Source organism: Eucyclogobius newberryi, unplaced genomic scaffold (assembly GCF_026437365.1).
Source record: "Eucyclogobius newberryi isolate DKJ021-1_F unplaced genomic scaffold, fEucNew1.0.hap1 SCAF_18, whole genome shotgun sequence".
NCBI classification, from domain to species: Eukaryota; Metazoa; Chordata; class Actinopteri; order Gobiiformes; family Gobiidae; genus Eucyclogobius; species Eucyclogobius newberryi.
The window spans coordinates 11,260,474-11,277,199 of NW_027315812.1; the positions used below are offsets into that span (position 1 = coordinate 11,260,474).

General features: G+C 39.9%; 1 protein-coding gene across 1 annotated transcript; it reads right to left on the reverse strand.

The window, feature by feature from the left end:
- Nucleotides 1–531: 531 nt before the first annotated feature.
- LOC140364392 (phosphoenolpyruvate carboxykinase, cytosolic [GTP]-like) lies at nucleotides 532–15,665 on the reverse strand. Its single transcript, XM_072450503.1, has 11 exons — nucleotides 15,590–15,665; nucleotides 7,625–7,849; nucleotides 6,484–6,668; nucleotides 4,764–4,834; nucleotides 4,536–4,671; nucleotides 3,993–4,180; nucleotides 3,688–3,850; nucleotides 3,260–3,475; nucleotides 2,614–2,751; nucleotides 2,351–2,446; nucleotides 532–1,888 (listed from the first exon to the last, which is right to left on the reverse strand). The coding sequence occupies exons 1-11, from the start codon at nucleotides 15,619–15,621 to the stop codon at nucleotides 1,422–1,424; spliced, it is 1,917 nt and encodes a 638-aa protein (XP_072306604.1). The 5' UTR covers nucleotides 15,622–15,665; the 3' UTR covers nucleotides 532–1,421.
- Between the last annotated feature and the right edge of the window lie 1,061 nt (nucleotides 15,666–16,726).

The following is a 16,726-nucleotide window of genomic DNA, read 5'->3' on the forward strand; positions in this document are numbered from 1 at the left end:
AAGACATAACTCAAAGTGCAGTTGTTTCCCTGTATGTAGATTGTAATGCACTTTGAGTAGTTTTGTTTAATTTCTTCTTAAAGGTGCACTATGTAACTTTTCTGGAGGGGGGTGCATCACCCGCTTGTTTCCATGGAGATGTTGTTGCTTTGCCTGAAATGTTCCACACTTATCTATTCCTTTACATGTGTTCGTAATGCTGAAATAACCTTAAAACCGTGTGTCCATGGAGATAGAGAAGTTTAATGCTATATTGTGGAAGATTAAGAGCATAGTTATAGTAATAACATCTCCAAGTTAAATAGTTTTAATTCATACATTTAATAGTCAATACTTTCTAGGGATAGAAGTATCATCATTCATTCTTAAAGATACATTTTCATTTATTTATACAGGAAAAGATGAATCAGGCCAGATTCAATAATGCTATTTTGCTGCAGGTACAATTTGTAGAACAATGTGTGTGAATGGAAAAGAACTTAAGGCCATTCTAAAATAATAACTTATTGTCAAGAAAAACGGGAAGCTGTGTTCAGACATATTTTTATTACTTGCACTGTAAATAAAACTTTGGTGTACAGTTTGTAAAAATATCTAATCTCACTTGCATTTATTGGTCCAGTATTTTACATATTATTGTGTAAACATCACCTGAAATTAGACAATTTAATCACAAATATAAAAAGTGGGAAGATTATGCATTGTTTGGCCCTGGTTTATTCAGCTTCAAAAAAAAGTCTTTGGGCTTCAGCCAGTAAACGTTTGCAGACTATTCATGATCTTAAGGCACTTTGGCCAGACTGGTGCAAATATATCTAGCTTATCTATTTTTTCTCTGATAAGATTTGGAGGCAGCAATGTTGTAAAATGTTACCAAAAAGTTAGACCTGTATTTATTGCATTGTTATTCAAGCACAGCTTCACTTTTCATCCAATATTGGACATTATTAAAATCCTTTATCAGACAAGCACCGTTTTCATACACACTGCAAAAAGGAACATCTATAGAAGTTAAATCACTTTAATTTAGAAATGTGACTATGTATCTACTCAGCAGGTCTAAATAATTCAACAAGATGTTTTACTGCTTTGTCTTCAAACTAAACTTTTTTACAGTGGGTAGAGGTGGGACATGTATCAGAAAATGTTGGTTTGATGGTTTATGGAGATCATTGTAATATTACGTATATTATCTGTAATTTAAAATATATATATATATATATATATATATATATATATATTTTATTTTTTTTAAACTTTATTTATAAAATTTATTTATTTATTTTTATTTAACTGAATCACAATAAAGGCACTCGCTGGCAAGTTTTAGAAAATGTTGGATGAATTGTCTTTAACTAGTTTAGACATTCCTTAACTGCTTTGTATGTGAACCCAGCATGTAGAATCTCTTATTTTTGGTTTTAATTGTGCACTCTTTGCTCCAACTGCCTCAGCTCGTCCTCCACCTGCCCCGGCAGATCCGACCCCACCTGCTGCGAGAAGTAGGCCCTCAACTCTTTGGTTTCCTTCTGCCAGAACGGCTTGGGGACGTCAAAAAGCGCACCCATATCCGCAGCGCTGCCCAGGCCTGTAGTGTCGATGGCGCCCTCTACTGGCACCCAGCCCACAATGCTCTTCTTGGCAGCTTGGTCCTCTCTCTCTCTGCCGCAGCGCTTGAAGATCCATTCCAGCACACGGGCGTTTTCTCCAAATCCTGGCCACAAAAAGGATCCGCTGGGGTCTTTTCGGAACCAGTTGACGTGGAAAATCTTTGGCAGCTGAGTGGGAGCCTTCCTGGTCTCCATGCTCAGCCAGTGGGCGAGGTAGTCTCCAAAGTTGTATCCGAAGAATGGTCTCATGGCGAAGGGGTCGTGCATGATCACCTTGCCTGCAGGTCAAAATCAGGGGAAATTAGTACCAATGCAAGTGAAGTTATCTATAAATTGATGCGGAAAATAGTTCCATTTAGCTGTGCATAAAACTGAAAGGATTTTATCTGCACTCTTCTCGTTTAAAAGTAAAATGTATGATGTCTAATTTAATTTGACCATACTTAAATCACTTTGAATTACTTTCTGTTCAAACTATTCTCTACAAAAATCCCACACCCCTTGCCTTGGCTGTTGTTGATACAAAACTGAAATATTGTATACTGAATTTTGATAAGACAGAGATCACTATTTTATTTGTACTTTAGTTGTATAGCAAATTATTAATTATTAACAACAAAAAATTGCAGGCCTTTGTGCAAAATATATTTGCAACAAACTAAAATATCATGTGCCTAGATTGTCAGGTAAAATGTAGAAGTGGATAAAAGTGTAACAAACAGAAAATAAACCCTCTCTACCTTTATACTCAGCCGCTGCAGTGGCTTCAGACCTCATCGCAGCTCCAACGAAAACTCCATGTTTCCAACTAAAAGACTCGTAGACCAAAGGCACTCCTGTAGATTGAACAATTTAACATTTATTGCCACACAAAAATAAATATTTGCTTCTTTCATGTACGAACATTTATATATAATCATCTGCAAAGGCAACTCTACCTCGGTAACATTAAATACACTGATTAATGTGTACAAAAACAAAGGAAAGTGAAATAGCGAGTGACCTTCTGGCCTCCTTCCTCCAAAGATGATGGCGTCGATGGGCACTCCCTCCTCACTCTCCCACTGAGGGTCGATGATGGGGCACTGAGCGGCCGGAGTGCAGAAACGAGAGTTTGGATGAGCACAAGGGGTCGGACTTCCTGATACACATAAACATGTCTTTGTTAATGTTTTATTATACAAACAATATATACACTACATTTACATTTTTCCACTAAATAATGACTAAATAATGACAAGAGGAAACCAGAAAAAGACTAATTATATAAGAAATTATTTTGTAAAACTCTTTTCAATAATTGAACAGCAAATAATTCACTTTCACTAAAGCTATGTCAATGCATACACTTAAAGTTAATATGCAGTATATATAGTTTCATCAAATATTTACATTGGTTGGGTTTTATTAGGACAACCATGTTTATATTCCACCAGCAGATGGCATCATTTTACAGAAATAGTGGCTGAATTTTGGCGTGAAATGTTACAAACAATAAACTCATCCGACTTCTTTTTGATCATGATCCCTCTGATTACTCAAGTCAAATCGTGTGGATTTGTTAAAAAATGTTGAATGTCCAGAAATCAGATAATGATCAGATTTTGGTGTGATCAATTGTAATTGATCAGACTGCACAGTTCAAGTACCTTTCTTCCACGTTTTCCCGTGCCAGTCTGTGAGAGTGACGCCCTCTGGTGGATGAGCCAGGCCCTCCCACCAAACTCCTCCATCGCTCGTCTCTCCTACATTCGTGAACACTGTGTTTTTGGAGATGGTTGCCATGGCGTACGGGTTGGTTTTGTCTGACGTCCCGGGGGCAACACCGAAAAACCCATTCTCTGGATTAATAGCCCGGAGTTTCCCTGGAAAGATCAGCAAAAAGGTGAGTAACAGCAGGTGAATTCATCAAAAGAAACATACTCATGACGATACTTCACTACAGAGCGATGCCACATTATACAATGACTAAATGGTTCACATCAAGGAGGTTATGAAATATTTGATGTATTTATTTTTTGCATTTTAGTGTGGTATATTACAACCAGACAGACCAGAGCAGATTTGTGCGCGTTACCTTGGCTGTCAAATTTCATCCATGCAATGTCGTCTCCCACACACTCCACCTTCCAGCCGGGCAGAGCGGGCTTCATCATGGCCAGGTTGGTTTTCCCACAGGCGCTGGGGAACGCTGCAGCTACATAACGCTTTACTCCCTGAGGGTTAGTGATACCCAAAATCTGAAAGGTAAATCAATGAATCAAAGGCAGTTAAACACAGTATTCACACTCAGATTGCATAAGAGAAGAGAACATACTTGTGTATCATTTCCATGGCCTTAATGTTCTGCCAGGTTGGCGTATATGAATATAAAACACTCACCAGCATGTGCTCTGCTAGCCAGCCCTCATCTTTAGCGATGCGAGACGCTATTCGAAGAGCGAAACATTTCTTCCCTAAAAGCGAGTTTCCTCCGTATCCGCTGCCGAAGGACATGATCTTCCTGGAGTCGGGCAGGTGAGTGATCAGCACCTTCTCCGGGTTACAGGGCCACGCGCTCACCAGGGGCGCTGCAATAAACACACACTAGTACTATGTATCTACTACTTTTATGAATGTCTTACATGTTTAAACTGTGGATAGAGGGCAGTCAACTATTCTATTGTTGGAATCAATGTTTAAGAGCTGGCTTATACTTTACTTTTTCTGTAATTATGGTTCATCAATTTCATGCACTCAATTTAATGTTTTCTATAATCATATTGTGGACAACAACCAATTTGTAAATACATTTGTTATATAAAATGTATCCTAAAACGTGCAACAGAACATAACAAAACCCAAGATTGATTAAAGAATATGAACTTCTCAAAACCTGTATACCAAAGCAGTATTAAAACAAGTTATTTTTTATATTTTGCGTACCTTTGAGAGGTAGAGGTCGTCCCAAAGTGTGTTGGCAACGCACAAACTCCTCTCCTTCGGATAATTTGTTCAGGACGGGAGTTCCCATTCGAGTCATGATGCCCATGCTGACCACTACGTAGGGCGAATCTGTCACCTGGAAGAGGAAACACAATCAAACCATCAGTTTTGTGCTTGGTTTTAATGCAAAGTAAACACATTTGTAATGAGACTGGTTCCTGTCCTTACCTGAACACCATATTTGGTCAGAGGTGAACCCACTGGACCCATACTGAAAGGAATGACATACATGGTCCGACCTGAAATGTGAAGACTTTTGTTACATTCACATTGTTTTTGAATATAAATATTACTTCAAACAGTACTTAAAGGGCACTTTGTAACAGGAAGTGTCCGCCACCTGCTTGTCTTCATGAAGCTGTTATTGTATTGCCTGTCATTTTTCACAGTATGACTGAACTTATCTATCTCCATGGACACAGAGCAGGTGACGCCATTAGGCCAAGTTACAGGTCAGATCTGTGGAGAGGCGAGCCTGCTCACAAGGGCTGCAAGATATATTGTGATCGATAAAAACTGCAGCGTCGTGTGTTCAGAACATGATCCAACTATTAAAACATAAATCTCAAACCTACTCCCAATGTTTGTCAGAAATATTACACATAAATATTTTGCCAAAATCATTTTTCATGGTATTTATTCAACTTTTTTTTTTAATTAAAGGGTAATCAATGCTAACCCTAACCCATACAGTGGAACATTCTAGGTGAAGCTCTAACACCTTCAAGGAGACCAGCACGTTACACAGTGCAGCTTTAGCCAGGTATTGATTCTGTGTATTGAACGGGGAAAAGGGTTGGAAAAAATGGCGTCTTGCTTGTACAACACTTTCATCATCTTGATTCTTCTTTAGAAACATGACAATAAAGAGACTAGACTCACCATTATCCTCCCACCTTTGCCACTAAAGACGCTACATAGCCCCGCCCTCATTTTAAAATCACAGTTTTAAGATCTCCATTTTGATTTGTTTGTTGTATATTGGCTCTTCCAGATGCCAAATAATCATTGTTTATGATATGCTCTAACTTTAGTAATAGATATGTATATTTAGTATATAGACCAGGGCTATTAAATCATGGTAAAATGGGCCAGGGGCCAGACCACATTGCAATGAAGCCTGACAAATGCACTGTGGGCTTAACAATTAGTGGCAAGCAAAATGGTCCAGCCCATCATGGTAAACCTGGCCATGGGCCGGACCATGTTTCTTGGTAAACTGAGCTTGTCCGTAGTGCACTGTTAGCTCACTTATTCAGTTACCTACTGTGCTATATTTTTATTCTGTGGTCTAGTCCTGTTCAAGATATTGTTTAAACCTGATGTGACCTACAATATGTTTAGTCTTGGTTCAGGACTAGGTCTAGTTCTAGATCTGCTGCTATGATCCACTCCAGTGTCTGGTTTTGACTGACACTGAGTTGGTCTTTGCTTAGTCCTGTTTTTGTTCTGTTTTTATGTGACAGACTATATTATTTCTATTAACTTCACTGAAACAATAGATTTCTGTAGTAAATTGAAAATGTAATTGAATAGGCCTGATATAGACTTGGATGGTGTCCATGCCCTGGGGAAATCCAGAAGTACATAAGTATGTGTATCATTGTGAAAATGAAGACACACCTTCTCTTGTGTTTATTTGGGTAAACATTAGATTTGGTCAATCAGATATTAATCATGATAACAATGATAATAATAGAGAAAATGTGTATTCAAAATATATATATATATATATCTTCTAAATGATATGGAAGCTCCAAGTCACCTCATCAACATTACTAATTTATTATTTTATTTATTTTATTATATTATTATTATTTTATTTTATTATATTTATTAGTTGACCAGTATAGAACAGTTTAAAATGATCTTGATGCCTCTGACGCACCTGTCATACTGCCAGGGAAGCGCTCCTGTCTGGCCATGGCCCAGTCCGACTCGCTCATCCAGTTGCCCAACTGACTCTTCACTCCCTCGGCCGGGATGGGGATGGTGTCCCTCTGCTTTTTGGTCACAATCACAGTCTTACTTTCAACCCGAGCCACGTCTTTTGGGTCTGTCCGCGCCAACCAACTGAGACAGAACAACAACTTCCATGAGGATTGAATGTGTTATTAGAAATAAAAGTATATAGTTTCAGTTAGTTTTCTGCTTTATTCTTTAACCCAAGGAAATTCATATCAGTTATACAATATTATAATGAACAAATATTTGGAAAGTATTGCATCATGAATAAATAGCATACCTTAATCAAAGTGTAAATATTCAACTAACCTCGCCTCATTATGCCCAGTATTTAAATATTGTTAAAAGATAAGATAAGATAATCCTTTATTGTCCCACATGGGGAAATTTCATTGTTGCAACGCAGGTAGCTACAGAGGTAGATACAGAAGAACAGATCACTTATAGGAAGTCTGAAAAATACTTTCAGTAGAAGATCTCCTATAAACCAAAACAAATAAATAAATACATAAAATAAGTGTTACTATAATATCACACATAACTGATAAACTGAATGAATCTCAATGTTCAACTTCAGCCTAATACGTACATGTATAATGTGTAAATAAAGCTACACAGTACCACAGTGTAGTGCCGCAATGATTAATCAACCAAGTCAACTATTAACGATAAATGTAGTTGTATTTTGATCATTGTAATCATTATCTGGACTTTTAGAACTTGAAACATGTATGAAAATACCTTTTTATAACAAAGATAGGAACATTATAGTATAAAAATGGCAAAAAAGAATAAGCCATTTCTGATTTCATCAATAATACACTCATATATTTCTCTAGACGCTTTCAGCCAGCTTATTCCAATCTTTATTTTGTTTAATATTTATTTTTAAAATCTCAATGTACAATAGAAATAAAGTTTGACTAGTCGACTAATAGAAAAAATAAATAGCTAACCAGGCAACTACTACAATAACTGTTAGTTGCAGCCCTGGTTTAGTGTATTAAGTATATTCCTTACGTTCACTGGTCTAGAGCGTGACCCTTAACCTTTGTGCCATTTACCAGTTTTCATATTTGGGCAGCCTCTTGACCATGCCCTCCTGCTCCAGCCTGGCCAGGATGTTGGCTGTCTCCTCAGGGGTCCCGGTCACCACGTGGACCCCGGACGGTTTGCACTCCTCCACCGCGCCCTTCACGAACTCTGCCACGGCCGGAGGAAGAGACGGGATGGAGGCCAGAGAGCGCACCCCCACGCTGGCCCCCACGCCGGCCCCCAAGCCCCCATGTCTGCACAGGGAAAAACAACCATTCAGTGCACTATAGTAGAAAAAGCTTCAGTTGTAGTCATCTGGACTCAGTTTGAAAAAATAGACGTTTCGACTCTCATCCAAGAGTCATTGTCAATAACAGAATTTAGGTCGAGAACTCCGATATTAATACTGTTCTGTGGTAAGACCCGCCCATTGGGAGGAGCCTTCCTGAAGTAGAAAGAGTTGTTTGTTTCAACAGAAACTCCCCCCTTGTATCTACCGAGCTAGCCTATTCAGAATCTTAATGCGCTATTAGAATCCTCTTTGTCTTTGTGAGACCCTGGCTCAACCACCCTGAGTACCTGATTAGCATCTGAATGTCCTTTACCTTTCCAGGGGTTCAGAATCCCATTATAAATAACAGGAAGATTAAACCTTTGCCCTCCATTTCTGTTTAAAGAAGGTCTTTCTTTTTTAACAAAAATAGCTTCCTTGACTCCTCTTTCAAACCATCTTTTCTCCCTGCTTAAAACCTTCACCTCACCGTCTTCAAACGAGTGATTAGAGGCTTCAAGATGGAGATGCACGGCGCTCTGTGGTCCTGAACTAGTATTTCTTCTGTGCTGATAAAGCCTCTTGTGTAGAGGCTGTTTCGTCTCACCTATGTAACGTTCTTTACAACTTTCTTCACTGCATTGGATCGAATAAACTACATTGCTCTGTTTTTGAGTCGGCAACTTGTCCTTTGGGTGAACCAGTTTTTGTCTTAAAGTGTTTCCTGGTTTAAAATAAACAGGGACTTTGTGTTGTCTAAAAATTCTCTGCAGTTTTTCCGACAGGCCAGACACATAAGGGATAGAAACACCCTTCCTTCTCTGTTCAGTTTCCCTTTTGTCCTGCTTCTTGGTTCTCTTCACTCTGTTGAGAGCCCAAGCGGGGTAACCACAGGCTGAGAGGGCATTTCGGACATGTTTTTCCTCTTTCTTCTTGCCCTCTGAGCTGGTGGGCACACCTTGAGCTCTGTGTTGTAAGGTTCTGATCACCCCCAGCTTGTGCTGTAGTGGGTGGTTGGAACCAAAGAGCAGATACTGGTCCGTGTGTGTAGGTTTCCTATATACTTCTATTTGGAGTTTCCCGTCCTCTCCTCTGATCGTGGAACAATCAAGAAAGGCCAAGCGATTCTCCTTAGCGTCTTCTCTTGTAAACCTAATATGTGGGTCCACCGCATTGATGTGATCAGAGAAGGTTTCCAGCTCTTGTTTCTTGATTGTTACAAAAGTATCATCGACATAGCGGAGCCACAGTTTTGGGGCTATGCCTGAGAATGAGGACAGTGCCTTCTTCTCAAAGTGCTCCATGTACAGGTTGGCCACTATGGGAGAGACGGGCGAGCCCATGGCGCAGCCATGAATCTGTCTGTAAAATTGTCCCCGGAATTGAAAGTAAGTGGTGTTCAGACAGATGTCCAACAGTTTACATATGTGTTCAGGTGTCAGTTTGGTCCTTTCCTGTAGGGTGGTGTCTTCCTGCAGTCTGATCCTCACTGCTGCTACTGCATCAGAGGTCGGGATGCAGGTGAACAGGGATACCACATCATATGAAACCATGAGGTCATCTGGGTCCAGTTGGAGATGTTTCACTTTATCCACAAAGTTGTGCGTGTTTTCCACATGATGTACCGAATTCCCCACAAGCGGAGCCAATATAGTTGTTAAATGCTTGGCCACATTGTAGGTGATGGAATCTGTGCTGCACACTATGGGTCTGAGTGGAACCTCCTTTTTGTGTATTTTTGGAAGGCCATAAATGCAAGGCATGGCTTCACCAGGATACAGTCTGTAATACAGAGGCCGGTCTATCGCTTCCTCTTTTTCCAGCCTTTGTAAACAGTCTATCACTTTCTTCTTGTAGCCACTGGTCGGATCTCTTTTCAAGCGCTCGTATGTGGTCGTGTCCTCGAGGAGGGTGTGGACTTTGGCTTCGTAATCAGCTGCGTTGAGAATCACAGTGCACCGTCCCTTGTCTGCTGGGAGGATGTTGATGCTATGATCTTTTTCCAGTGCTGAAAGTGCTTTTCTCTCTTCAGATGTGATATTTGAAGGCGGTGGTTTGGCACTCTTCAGAGTCGCTGTGACACGTAACCTCAGGTCTGCAGCCTCCGATTCAGTCATTTTGTTGTTTCTAATTGCAGTTTCAGTGGCTGTGATGTAGTCCTCTGTAGGGATGTGTTTAGAGGTGACAGAAAAGTTGAGCCCTTTAGAGAGCACCTCCTTTTCTGCCTGTGTCAGAACACGATCTGATAGGTTCTTAATCCAATTGTTTTTGCTGGTCGCTAATTTGTCTGTCTCAGTCCTAATGTCTAGCTCGACCTCACCTGCATTCTTTTTGTTCAAAAGAATGTTGAACTTCTTGATTTGGCGTTCTTTGCTCTTCCTGTGCTGTACTTCTTGTGCTGTCTGTGTAAAATCCAGCACTCTTTTGAAAGCTTCTTCAGGGAGTATGCTGGTTAATTTCTCCTGTAAAGTTCCTGTTCTGCCTTTCAATTTATCAATTCTGACGTTGTTTTCCTGGATCCTTTCACTGAGCATCTGCATAAGGCTCCTTCTCCAAATCTTCTCTGCTCTGTGTCCTCTGACCGGTGATTTGATCTGCAGGCTCTTCGGGATCATGTTGTTCTGTCTGCATCTAAGATTGAACCTCAAGTGGTTCCTGTTGTCTGCTAGTTTCCTGGCTACAGATTCGAGTTCCCGAACTAAATCCAAGGTTTTAGGCCCAAAATTCTTGGAAATATGTCGGTGTAATCCCTCATTCGTCCAGGCGTGTTCCATAGTAGAAAAAGCTTCAGTTGTAGTCATCTGGACTCAGTTTGCAAAAATAGTTCAGTGCACTGCATTATCGGTATGGGATTAACAATGTTATCTTGCATGGAGACGCCACCAGACCAAGTCAGATCTGTGGAGATGCGATGATCACAGTGAAAATGAATTTTGTAAATCAATAAATACAACAGAAATGAGCTTAAAGCCATAGTGTGGAACAATCCTTCTTCTTGCTTCTGGTTGATTAATCGCCAGACAACAAATGCATATCAAGACAATGGAAAGACAGCTTCAATGAGGAATGTTATAGGACAGTTTATGCTAATTCATGAATTTAAATGACACAAACATCAGCGGAAAGGGGGTCAAAACAGCTCAAACAGAAGGATCTCTATCTAAAGTAAACACCTTTGATCATGATGAAGTCTATTTACATTTACTGCCTTTATTTGAATATGATGAAGTCTATTAACATTTACCGCCTTTATTTGAATATATAATGAAGTCTATTTACATTTACCGCCTTTATTTGAATATGATGAAGTCTATTTACATTTACCGCCTTTATTTGAATATGATGAAGTCTATTTACATTTACCGCCTTTATTTGAATATGATGAAGTCTATTTACATTTACCGCCTTTATTTGAATATGATGAAGTCTATATACATTTACGGCCTTTATCTGATTAGGACGAAACTTAAACATTGAGGTAGAGACAATATGACGCTATTTTACAAAAAAAAGTATTGTTAAAATTCTTTAGTTCAAAAAGCATAACGTGTGTCACGTGGTTTGCTATATTATAGATATTGTCATTATGACATAAGAACAAGTAATGAAAACGGGAAATACCTAATCATTTTATAGTAATATTACAAACGACCAGGAGCGTTAAGGATTGTTGTAATACTATACTGGCCTTTACAGTTTGACATAAATGTGTACCTTTGAAGTTACTTTTATCAGTGCCAAGTTAGTTAAAAAAACGTACCGATGTTGATTACGAGCAAATGAATAAGTATGAATAATGAATAATGTGGTGTGATAGTTTCATGTGACAGTCATTAAGACCCTGTCCTGTCCTGGGGCAATCACAACCGGAGCCTCAAACGGACTTATCCCTGCAGAGAGGGGCATTCGGGGCTGCCTTTGTTTGTTAGCGTGGTGCTCGGACACAAACCACTGCAGATCTGCAAGCTGTTAAAACAAGGGGCAGTGTGTGTGTGTGTGTGTGTGTGTGTCCATACAGTAGCTAAAAGATACAATAGAGTGTATGCATGGGGAGTACAGGGGGGGGGGCTTTGTTTTCACGCTATTTTTGGACAGTGGTCAACCATGTGACCCTTTTGGAAATATGGGGTTAAATTGTAAAGCACAAAAACATGGGAGTGCTGCTGTAAAAGTGCTGGTAATGTCAGTTGCTGGTTCACACAAGTTCAGATGACTCAAACACACACGCACACAACAACTTTGAGTATACAAACGCTGTTAAAAGCTTGTGATGGTTAATTTAGTTTAATATGACTCCTTTAACAGAATTAAAAGTAAAACACATAAGAATCTGTCACATAACTAGAATATTTTAATAATAACCAACTATAGGCTGCTTTTTATGTCATCTATAACATTGAACGCCACCTTCAAACTATTTTTTGTTTCTTTAAATCCACTGCCTAATTGGTCCTATAGTCTAAACTAAATTCTAAACAATTATAGTAATGAATAAATACAATGAATAAGACAATATTGGACCTTTCCCGTTTTAGAATAGTCAGAAGCTCATGGTAATATTGTCTATTAACTAACTATTTTCTCTTGTTTATGCTCAGAAAAAGCAATTGTAAGTTATTTTTATTAATTAGACTGAATCAAATCTAACCGAAATTCATAATGGATCAATCTGAGAAAAAAATGACTGGTAAATATTCTGTTATATATGGCCCAGCCCCAGTTTGTCACAGGTAGTTACAGCCAGGTGAATAGTGCGTTGAGTATCTCCATTTTGAACTAACTATACATTCACTTTCAATCACAGATGCCCAGAACAGCAGATGTGGATTTGGAAGCTCGTTTCGGGACACTTTAAGGTAACTTTATTTGTACCCAAGGGTAGATTTGGTTAGGGATCCTTCTGTAGAACCCTTTGAACCTTGTTCCTTGAAACCATTCACAACACTTTGTCACTCTCTACATTCCTCGCACCATCCCCCACGGCTAATCAGATCAGCACCGTCCCCCCTAAAAGTGCGAACATGCGAACAACTTTTGATTAAATTATACGCGTGTTCCTAGTTAAGTTGTTCTTGTGGATATATATACACTGTTGCCCTATGAGTAGTGCTATTGTCTCTCTTCTCTTCTCTTGAAATGTAAAGAAATTGCATACATTGGTTATATTTGTCATAATGTTATGCATATACAGTACACTCATGAGTATAAATGTATTTGAATTGAATGCATTATGTATTTATTCTACATCTAACTGTTTAGTGTTACAAGTGCACAATGTAACTTTTTATGTAACGTTTTCTGGAATGTCCCCATTGTGCTACGTAGAAAGGTTCACTGTTTTCAGTTGCATCCGTGGAGCTGTTTCTCGCTTTGCCTGGAATGTTCCACAGTGTGGCATTAAACACGTTAATCTCCATTGACTTCTGTGGAAGGCGAGCCCGCTTTTTGAGGCAATAAAAACACCGTTAGTGGTAAAAATGCAACATAGATTACTTTAATGCCAGATTTTTGAACATTCCAGACAAAGCAACAACATCGCCATGGAGACAAGCAAGTGGCGGACATCAAAAAGTTACATAGTGCACCTTTAAGTGAAAGCAGATACTCTAATGTTATGTTTTTCTACTTGAAACAATTGGTTTGATTTGGCATTAAACAAAATAGACATTGACCATTTAATTAATGTCAACATTTCTTTTTGCATTCTTACTCTGCCCAAAGATAAAGTTGTATCATTATATGTGTATTAGAACAAAAAGTGATGCTCTATGCTACTTATTATAGCTTTCAACCAATAGAGAAAGGGATGGCATCGTAAGGAACATTTCATTTTGTGCTAGTAGTTTGCCCAAGGAGGATGAATAAAAACAGGAAAGCAGACAACCTTCATTGGTGCAAATCAGGCAGGAAAACTCCCAACTAATAACCCGCCTCTAGATCATGGAGAGCCAATCATTTTGCACCACCTTCTCCACGCCTTCTCTCCCCCTTTTAACTCGTTTGGCACGTCCGGGTACTTTGCCTCCCGGGGCAGAGTCTACAACCTCAGGACAGGCGCACGTGCTGCCTGCATTACCGGTACACAGAGTACATAAAGTACAAGGGAGCTCAAAGCAAATACAGAAGTGATGAGTCCAGCTATACCAGACCTCTCAGGCAGAAAAACAAATAACCATGAGTCTGTGTCACTAAATGTCCTGATATTAGTCACTCATTCACTCGGACGTGCGTTTAAAAGTCACAACTCACTGAATCCTTTGCAGAGATGTTCTAAATCTGAAGGTGAATGTGACTCGTGCCATCACTTTTTATTTATATCACAATTGAATGAGCTTTTAACCTTGTCACAGCCGTGTTTTCTCATTATTCATTTACTCAAAGTTGCATTTTTTGACGGATTCCAGAATGTTTGAGTCATTCTGCATCGTCTTCTGCAACTGAGGCTCGAGTGCTCAGAAAATTCCTGTTTTCACCTACCCCCTATTTCTACCCACATCCATTTCGTTAGTGACACATGTTGGGCTCTAAATGTCACGTAGGCGCTGACAATCTGTGAGATGTCACTATGAAGAGGCGGGGCTTATCAGTGCTGCAGTTTTGGACTATGTTGTTGTAGATCAGGGGTGTCCAAACTTTTTTCACAGAGGTCCGCATTTTGAAACTTATATGGAGCAGAGGGCCACAAACAACCCGAAAATGTAAATTTTTTGCATTTTACATATTTTTGATCACACCTCCACACCTTTAATAATACTTGGAACATTAATATTATGTTGGTATAACATCGAAATGCTTCAATCTCTCAAATTTTACTGTAAAAACTTCTACTTTTTGTTGTTTGGACCAACTTAACATGAAGCCGGAGGGCCGACAAAAATTGGTCTGAGGGCCGCATTTGGCCCCCGGGCCTTAGTTTGGACATGCCTGTTGTAGATCAATACCGCGGCTCACAATGTACAAAATGTAAAATGATGATGATCTACTTATGCAACAGTTCAATACTAAATACCTTTAAAAAGTATCATGTCTCCTTCTAACTCAAGCCGTCTGCTGCTTCTGAGAGTTTACACTTCACTGTGATTGGTTGAATCCATCTGTCACTCACTCATTCAAAGGCTCCAATGGGAAAAGTGGGTGGAAAAAAATGTGTGTGTGATGTAGAGCTGTGAAAAGCACTCAATCACATTATGGAATTCTCATTTTTTTTTAGCGCTTGTTCCAGTTGGGGCTCGCGGGGGACTGGAGCCTATCCTGGTGACTTTGGGCCTTAGGCGGGGGTGCACCCTGGCCTGTCCGTCGCAGGGTTTGACACAGAGACAAAGACACACAAACACCAATTCACACGCACTTGGGGGAAATGTCAGAGTTACCTAACACATGCAAAGTCTTTGAGGACTCACGATAACACGGGGAGGACGGACGGGACAGGTTTGAGGAAGCACTTATAGTTTATAGCATCCAAGTACTTTACATATAATATATTTAAATATATGTCCACGCCTAATAGGTGTATAAACAGTTAACAAACGCAGGCAAATGCAGATGTATAAAAAGACAGACAATGTAAACTAGATTAAATCCCATGTAGAAAAAGGCACAAAGTAACACACTACATGGTGAAGCCCACTACTAATCTTGTTTAACCCAAAGCAACAGGAAGTTTGTGTGTGTGTTTCTGCAGAGGTTGCACAGCTCAAATTGCGGTGAATAAAATAAAACATACCTTCGCAATACTCCACGTAAAAGACACGACATCTTGGTGCAGGGAGAGGCTCGTGTGTGCGGGATGCGTGCGTGCACAGGCGCGTGTATGAGAGCGCGTCGCGGAGGTGGAAGAAGACGCAGTGGTCAGAGCCGCTCGGTCATATCTGACGGGACCTTGCACTTTGACCGACGTGTACATCCACCGCGCGCGGGCCCGGTGGAACAGACGCGCGGGGGGTTCACAAGTCACGCGTCGAAATGTAGAATGTGCGTGACACGTAGCGGTTTTTTTTTTTTTGTGGGGAGAGGAAAAAAGAAAGTTCAGCAAAAAGTTCTGTTCAAAAGTTGCGTCCGCATCGTTGTGGCGAGGCGCGCCTCTGCTGTCCCGGACAAAAGCGGACGCGGGTTGGGTTTGGCTGATGCAAGTTTTCGGAGTTCCTTCAGCATCGGAGAGTAGAGGAAAGAAAAAACAGAAAGGCACAAGTAGTGAACCGGACACACGCATCTGGGAACGAGAAGCACGGAAGAGCGCGGAGTTTGGAGTGCGGGGACTGGAATAGGGACTTTATTATAGGCTACCATTCATTTACTGTCATACAAACTGTACTAAAGAGTGGCAAAGTAGTAGTAGTAGTAGTAGTAGTAGTAGTAGTAGTAGTAGTAGTAGTAGTAGTAGTAGTAGTAGTAGTTGTTGTTGTATTTGCTGAATTAAGGCGGCACATGGCCCTTTAGTTTATTGGGGGGCCCTAAACTCGGATGAATGAACTTCAATTGACTTTCATTTGACTTTCATTTGAAGGTTGTCAACGATCAGTTCTTGTAACAAAAACATGAAAGTGTATTTCAGTTCTTTACTTGGTGGTTTCATTTATCTGCAGTAACTCTTAGAACATATTCTAATTATAACAGAACACAACCGGCCTTTGCAGTATACAGCGTTCAAATGAGCACATGTGATCTGCTTTTGATCGTGTTTTGAATTTGTGTTTCCCCCAAAAGATAAAGGCTAGAGCTAATGTTGAATGTGTGATTTTGAGACCACTGCAATACAAATACTTTAAGAAATAACAGCTACGTTTTAAACTCATTTCCAGTCAACTCAAATACATCTGCCAAGCCTAGGCTGTTCCTGCTTGTTCTGTTTGCCTCTAGTGGG

What these genes read in the sequence shown, in the direction of transcription:
- LOC140364392 (XM_072450503.1), bottom strand. Translation starts at nt 15,621, where the DNA reads ATGTCGTGTCTTTTACGTGGAGTATTGCGAAG. An exon ending in TTACGTGGAGTATTGCGAAG is followed by an intron (nt 7,850 to 15,589) that starts GTATGTTTTATT and finishes TTCCCTGTGCAG; the next exon opens with ACATGGGGGCTTGGGGGCCG. An exon ending in CTGCCCAAATATGAAAACTG is followed by an intron (nt 6,669 to 7,624) that starts GTAAATGGCACA and finishes GTTCTGTCTCAG; the next exon opens with TTGGTTGGCGCGGACAGACC.